The following is a 7,264-nucleotide window of genomic DNA, read 5'->3' on the forward strand; positions in this document are numbered from 1 at the left end:
TTCAAATTAGGGAAGTTTTCTGTAATTATTTCACTAAAAAGGCTGTCTAATCCATTTTCTCTTTCCACACCTTCAGGAACTCCTAAGACCTGTATGTTTGATAGTACCCCATAAATTTCCAACACTTTTTTAGTTTCTAATTTCTTTTTTTTTTTTTTTTTTTGGTCTGACTGTAACATTTCCAGAGAGTTTTCTTCTAAATTGGATATTCTTTGTTCTGCTTCATTGAGTCTGTTGTTAAAGCTTTCCACTACATTTTTTTAATTCTTCATTTCCTTTTTTTTTTTTTTTTTTTGACAGGCAAAGTGGACAGTGAGAGAGACAGAGAGAAAGGTCTTCCTTTGCCGTTGGTTCACCCTCCAATGGCCGCCGCGGCCGGTGCGCTGTGGCCAGCACACCACGCTGATCTGATGGCAGGAGCCAGGTACTTATCCTGGTCTCCCATGGGGTGCAGGGCCCAAGGACTTGGGCCATTCTCCACTGCACTCCCATAGCAGAGAGCTGGCCTGGAAGAGGGGCAACCAGGAAAGAATCCGGTGCCCTGACCAGGACTAGAACCCTGTGTGCTGGCGCCGCAAGGCGGAGGATTAGCCTAGTGAGCCACGGCACTGACCATAATTCTTCATTTCCAATATTTCATTTTGGTTTCTCTTTAAAATCTCAGTTTCATGGGAAAATTTTCATTCATGCCATGTATGGATTTCTTTGGTTTGTGGATTTGTTTCTGATTACTTCTGAGTAATCCTATGATCAATTTTTTGAATTCTGTATATGGCATTTCTTCAATTTCTTTATCTTCACATTCTGGTGTTGAAGTGTTGTGTTCTTTTGAGGGCATCATCTTGTCTTCCTTATTTCTTTAATTGCTGTATTTATTATTAGGCATTTGTTTAGATACTTGTTTTTTTCCCCAGTGATGGCTTTTATCTTTGGACTATGCCTCTGTGGCTTAGTGGAATGTCTACTTTTTCAGTGAGTTCCCAGAGGTTTATGCTGAGTGCGGTCAGGGAGCTCTGTTCAGTGCTCCAGTTTGAGAGTCTCATGTTCACTTCCTCTCTTCAAAGGAGATTAATGCCTTTGCACTGGCCTCGGTGGGTACAGTGTTCATCTGTGCTTCCATAAGAACTACACAATGGATCCGTGCAGTCCTTGGTGTGATCATGGATCCCACAGTAATGGCTCTCACCAGGGAATCAGGGAGCCCCAGTTGTGTGGAGCCACCCACAGTGACTGCCCAAAGACCCAGCCACACCCTGTACCCTCCCATGTAGCCACAGTGTTTTCATAGTCCCAACACATAAGGCTCCCACACTCATGAGCACCCAGCACCCTTTCAGTACTCCCAGCCAGACTCAGGCGTCTCCTCTTGACTAGTTGCTGCGTGCATGGACACAGCTGGTACAGCTGTTACGTATGTCTAAATTGGCACTCACCCTCTCTTGGCTAGTTACAGAATGTCAGTGCCAGGTGTTCAGGGAGAGAGAGATGTGCCTCATTTTTTTCCCTTTAGCTTGAGCTCTTAGCTTGAGCTCCAAGCTGGACTCACATTAGGCCCTTCCCGCAGCTTTTTGACCAGTGGCTTGGGCTGCTGCAGTCTGGTCTCACCTCACTCTCCAAAGCTGATGCTGAGGCTCTCAGCTGCTGGGGTCCTGAGTTGTGTCCGTCCACACTGTCCATGAAGGTCCGTGGTGTCCCTCTACTTTGTGTGGCATTTCTTCTGTGAGATTGTTCTCTCTACTTTTTTTAATCTATCTTTCTTTCATTCTTTCATTCTGACAGGCAGAGTGGACAGAGAGAGAGAGAGAAAAGTCTTCCTTTTCCATTGGTTCACCCCCCAATGGCCACTGTGGCTAGCGCAGCACGCTGATCCAAAGCCAGGAGCCAGGTGCCTCTCTCCATCTCCCATGCGGGTGCAGGGCCCAAGGACTTGAGCCATCTTCCACTGCACTCCCGGGCCAGAGCAGAGAGCTGGACTGGAAGAGGAGCAATCGGGACAGGATCCGGTGCCCCAACTGGGACCAGAACCCAGGGTGCCGGCTCCGCAGGCAGAGGACTAGCCTATTGAGCCACAGCGCCGGCCATACTTTTTTTTTTTTTTTTTTCCAACTATCTTCCCTAGACTAGAATAATATGCTGTCTCCCTATTCTGCCATCTTGTAGTACTGAAATATGTAAGAGTTGTATTGATTTACTTGAAAGGCAGAGAGTGGGAGCAAGAGGGAAGGACGGAGAGTGAGAGATCTTCTATTTGCCCGTTTATTCTCTAAATGGCTGCACAGCTGGGGCTGGGCCAAATCAAAACCCAGGGACCAGGAACTCCATCCTTGTCTCCCACATAGGTGGCAAGGGCCCAAGTAATTAAACCATCTTCTGCCGCCTTCCTAGGTACAGCACCAGGCTGGATTGGAAGTAGATTATAGCCAGGAGTTGAACTGGTGCTCTGATTTGGGATGCTGGTGTCACAAGCAGTGGCTTAACCCACTTACAACAATGTTGGCCCCATTTGAAATATTTTAAATAAAAAGAAAGTACAGAGAATTATTTGTATACTACACAAATATTTTTGTATGCTTGTGATGGCGTGTTTGAAGCACAAGTAGATACAAATAGGTAGACAAAGTAATACTAGGTGTTACTATACAGAGCTCTCTTATAGTGGGGTATATACACTAAGACTTTCTAGTGTCTTCCACCTTGATTTTTTTTAATATTATGTTTATTGTTGAATAAAGATCTGTTCTTTTTTTTAAAGATGTATTTATTTATTTGAAAGTCAGAGTTACAAAGAGAGAGAAGGAGAGGCAGAGAGAGAGAGAGAAAGGTCTTCCATCCACTGGTTCACTCCCGAATTGGCCGCAATGGCTGGAGCTGTGCCCATCTGAAGCCAGGAACCAGGAGATTTTTCTGGGTCGCCCATGTGAGTGCACGGGCCCAAGGACTTGGACCATCTTCTACTGCTATCCCAGGCCATAGCAGAGAGCTGGATCGGAAATGGAGCAGCTGGGACTCGAACTGGCACCCATATGGGATGCCAGCACTGCAAGCAGTGGCTTTACTTGTTATGCCACAGCACCAACTCCCTTCCACCTTGATTTAACTGTCATATCATGTTTGCTACCAATTTGTTTTTCAAAAAGAAATAAAGCATTATAGCCTATCACTGCCACTTCTATCCTTTATTTTCTGGGCCACTCTTTTTCTAACTTTATGTTTCTTTCCTATCCATATTTTATCATTCAAAAAAAAAATTCCTATGTTTCCCGAAGATATGTGTAGTACTAGTTGTGTGTGTGTGTTTGTGTCTTTCTATGTTGTTTCTAACTTAATTTTTTGCCAAATTGATGAGTGAAAGCTAGTATATCATATTTAGTTTGTATTTCTTGACTACAGGTGATAATGACCATCTTTTCCCAGGTTGTTGATAGGGAGCTGAATTGGAAGCAGAGCAGCCAGGACTCAAACTGGCACCCTTATGGGATGCCAGCATTGCAAGGCAGCAGATTAACTCACTGTGCCACAACACTGGCCCCAAAGATGTTCCTCTGTAGTTCATAAAGCCATAGGTTTTATTTTTGAATTATGTTTGTGTGTAGTTAGGAAGGACCTTAAATGAGTTTTTCTCCTTATGGAAAGCTGTTTGTCCTAGTCCCATTAATTAGGTTGTTAGTCCCATTTTCTTTTCTTGATTAATGGTGTCTTTGTTATATATCATCATGTTGTCATATCTCATTATGTTTGTTTCTGGATGTCTCTTTTATTCCTGTAAGTTTATTTGTGTTCCCTTTGCCAGTAAGTTATAGTATGCATTAAGCCAGGTTCCTCCTCCTACTCTTCAAAATAGGTGTGGGTATTCATCCTAAGAATTTCATCAGTTTGCCAATTTCCATGAGAAAACTTGATGGGATTTCATTTTCTGTTACCTTACTGAATATGAAACATGATTTCAAATCATTAGATTTGGAATTCTGTTGTAAATAGATAAGGAGAGAATGTGATACCTTTACACATTGTCTTTCTATCTGTGACTTAGTCTTTCCATTGGCATACTGGTTGTTTCCTTTCTCTCAGTACAGTCTTAAAATATTTTCCACAAAAGTTTGTTGTTGTTGTTGCCAGGCAGAGTTAGACAGTGAGAGAGAGAGAGAGAGAGAGTTATAGACAGTGAGAGAGAGAGAGAGAAAGGTCTTCCTTCCGTTGGTTCACTCTGCTAATGGCCACTACGGCCAGTGCTGCGCCAATCCAAAGCCAGGAGCCGAGTACTTCCTCCTGGTCTCCCATGCGGGTGCAGGGACCCAAGCACCAGCACTTGGGCCATCCTCTGGGCCACAGCAGAGAGCTGGACTGGAAGTTTTATCAGCATGCTTTAGCACTTTTCATTGTTATTGGGAAGACTTTATATTCTGAATTGAATTTTTTTAAAGTTAGATGAGGATACTTCAAAAAATTCTGGAAAAATTGAAAGAAAAGATAAGTTTATTTGGTTCAAGTAACCTTGTATTTAAAAAATATTGTTACTGGAAGAAAAGGTGCTATTGATTTTTTTTTTCTTGATAATGATTTTTTAACTAGTGACCTTATTGAATTCTGATACTAATTCAAGTTCCTTAATGCTAACAGAGTCTCTTGGTTTAATACTGGCTTCATATAATTAAACAAATAAACTAATAAGACAATTCCTCTCATGTATAGAAGAGACAGAGTAGCCTTCATGTCTGGTTTTGTATTTTTGAGAAAGTGATGCGGGAAGATTATTTTTAGTGAGTAGAATTAGTAGTTATTTACTTTTATGTTTAGTGCTTAAACTCATTGGTTCTCATGAAATACAAATCAGTTTATTTGTAATTTCTACCAAGGAGATTTGGGTAATGTTAATTATTTTGGATCATTTAGAATTAATGAGAAGTAACCATTTTTTTAAAAATTAGATTTAAGCCTTTATCTTTCTGTCAAGAAAAATGATTTCTGGTTACTTTTTATTTGAGAAAATAGGTTGATTTGAGGTGAAAGGTGCTTGAGGAAGGGGACATAGTGACTACAGACATGGAGATGAAAGAAAGTAAGGAAAAAAATATATTTTTTTAAAAAAGTACCATATAACCACTAAGTCATTGTATGGGCACACTCAATTTTTATCATTATCCTGCCTTAGAACTTACTTTTCAAAACCAGGTTAGTACAAGAACATTTTTAATTAAAAATATTGAGGCCTAAATGGAGTCTTTAGTATTTGCTAATCTACTAATTGTTAACTTTACAGTTCACACAAAAAATGTTGGACAACTTCTACAATTTTGCTTCATCATTTGCTGTCTCTCAGGCCCAGATGACACCAAGTCCATCTGAAATGTTCATTCCAGCAAATGTGGTTCTGAAATGGTATGAAGCTTTTTCTATTTCTTAGTTTTTTAAAAAATATTTAATTTATTTATTTGAGGGTAGAGTTACAGTGAGAGGGAGACAGAGCGAAAGGTCTTCCTTCCATTGGTTCACTCCCCAGATGGCTGCAATGGCTGGAGCTGCGCCGATCTGAAGCCAGGAGCCACGTGCTCCTTCTCCGTCTCCCATGCAGGTGCAGGGACCCAAACAGGGGCCCAAAGACTTGGGCCATCTTCTGCTTTCCCAGGCCACAACAGAGAGCTGGATTGGAAGAGGAGCAGCCGGGACTAGAACCGGCGTCCACATGGGGTGCCAACACTGCAGGCAGAGAATTAACCCACTGTGCCACAGTGCCAGCCCTGTTTCTAAAGCTTTTAGTAACTGTGTATATGTATATATATATATTGACATTTAAACATATTCTTTTGTTGTGGACATCAGACTACATTAATGTTTTTATGCCTTTAAGTATGTCTTATAAAATACAGATCAGAAAAAGTCCTTACCCTATGTATTCTGTTATATAGTAGCTACTGTGAACTCATAAAGATAGGAAAATATAATTACCTTTGTTTTAGGGACCACTATTAAAGACCATAATTTTTTTTTATGTTTTGAATTAGAAGTTCTGTATATGGGAATTAAAATATCAGACAAAGCTTTTTTTTTTTTTTTGTATAGGAAGTCAGTCTTGATTTAAAGTAAACGTGTGTAGGGTATCAAGGTGGTTTACACTGCATCCTGAATGTGATCAGTTAATGTGTCTGTTTTCTCTACTTGCCATGTCTTTGTTTTATGGATATTTCTTTTCACTTTAGATATCCCAGTAGCGGGGTGGAGGGGGGATCCTTAGGAAGATGTCTGAGACGTGGTACCTTGGTGTAGCAAGGGAGAGCACTGGACATACTAGGTTTGAGTTTTTTCACAATGCAACTATGTGACTCTGTAAATTACTCTCATATGCTTATCTGAAATGAGGGAGGAGTTGTTCAGTTTGATTTTTTTCTTAGACCTTTCTTTCTGTCACATTTGCGGAAGATAAATGATTACTAAAATTTATTATGATTTGTGCTCTCTGATAAAATCAAAGCTGCTTCTTTACTTGAATCACTATGCTTGCTATCTGTTTATAAGAATTAAGCTTCCAGATTATCTTTTTAGCATAGCTTTTCAGAAATTGACATGTAAATTGTTTTTGATAAATTTGTAGATTATGAAATATTTCAGTTTCCTTGTAAATATAAATACATTTTTTGTTTTCTAGGTATGAGAACTTTCAAAGGCGACTAACACAGAATCCTCTCTTTTGGAAAACATAATTTGAATAAAAAACTATATGATGGATCCTGAAATTTGTCATGTTTGGAAGATGACTCCATTTGAAAGCAAGAAGACAAGAGAATCATGAAGCCTAAGTGTAAAAACTGCTTAGTGACTGTGAAACTTAATTAAAAATCTTTGTAAAAAATTAAAAACATTAAAAAATAAGAATACCTTCATCATTAATGAATTTTTTTCCCTTAAGCTTAGAATTCTACTCAAAGGCAAAAGTTTGCTTTGGCCATCATTCATTGTTTACTTTAAAAAAAAAAAAAAAAGCCCATTCAACCCAGTAGAGTGCTAAATGCCATTGCACATATAATGATACATTTATTTTTACAGTGGTTTGCTGGAGTACTTAACTTCAAATCAGTCATCTCAAAATTAGGAGACCTTTGAAAAACACCAAATATACATTTCTGGATATGGAAAAATTATTTTCCAGGACTATTTAAGGTTGCAGTTTTTGTCAGGACAGGCTAGCTGTCAGTTTTTATATTTGCAGTTTCATATATTTCTATTTGTGTAATGAAATTGCCGTGGTTAAAACTAATGAATTTTAATACTG

General features: G+C 39.5%; 1 protein-coding gene across 3 annotated transcripts in view; it reads left to right on the forward strand.

Moving 5' to 3' along the window:
- The window catches only part of HIKESHI (heat shock protein nuclear import factor hikeshi), a 46,249-nt gene extending 39,374 nt beyond the window's left edge, over nucleotides 1–6,875 (forward strand). For 2 of the 3 annotated variants that reach the window (XM_051821647.3, XM_002708654.6), the window contains exons 4-5: nucleotides 5,258–5,376; nucleotides 6,641–6,875. In XM_051821647.3, the coding sequence (XP_051677607.1) occupies nucleotides 5,258–5,376; nucleotides 6,641–6,695 (174 nt within the window). In that variant the 3' untranslated portion in view covers nucleotides 6,696–6,875. The remainder of the gene's footprint in view (nucleotides 1–5,257; nucleotides 5,377–6,640) is intronic. The other variant, XM_089332347.1, reaches the window with a different exon arrangement.
- Nucleotides 6,876–7,264: the final 389 nt, after the last annotated feature.

The sequence above is a fragment of the Oryctolagus cuniculus genome, chromosome 1 (genome assembly GCF_051225735.1).
Source record: "Oryctolagus cuniculus isolate XC-2025 breed Fujian yellow rabbit chromosome 1, ASM5122573v1, whole genome shotgun sequence".
NCBI classification, from domain to species: domain Eukaryota; kingdom Metazoa; phylum Chordata; class Mammalia; order Lagomorpha; family Leporidae; genus Oryctolagus; species Oryctolagus cuniculus.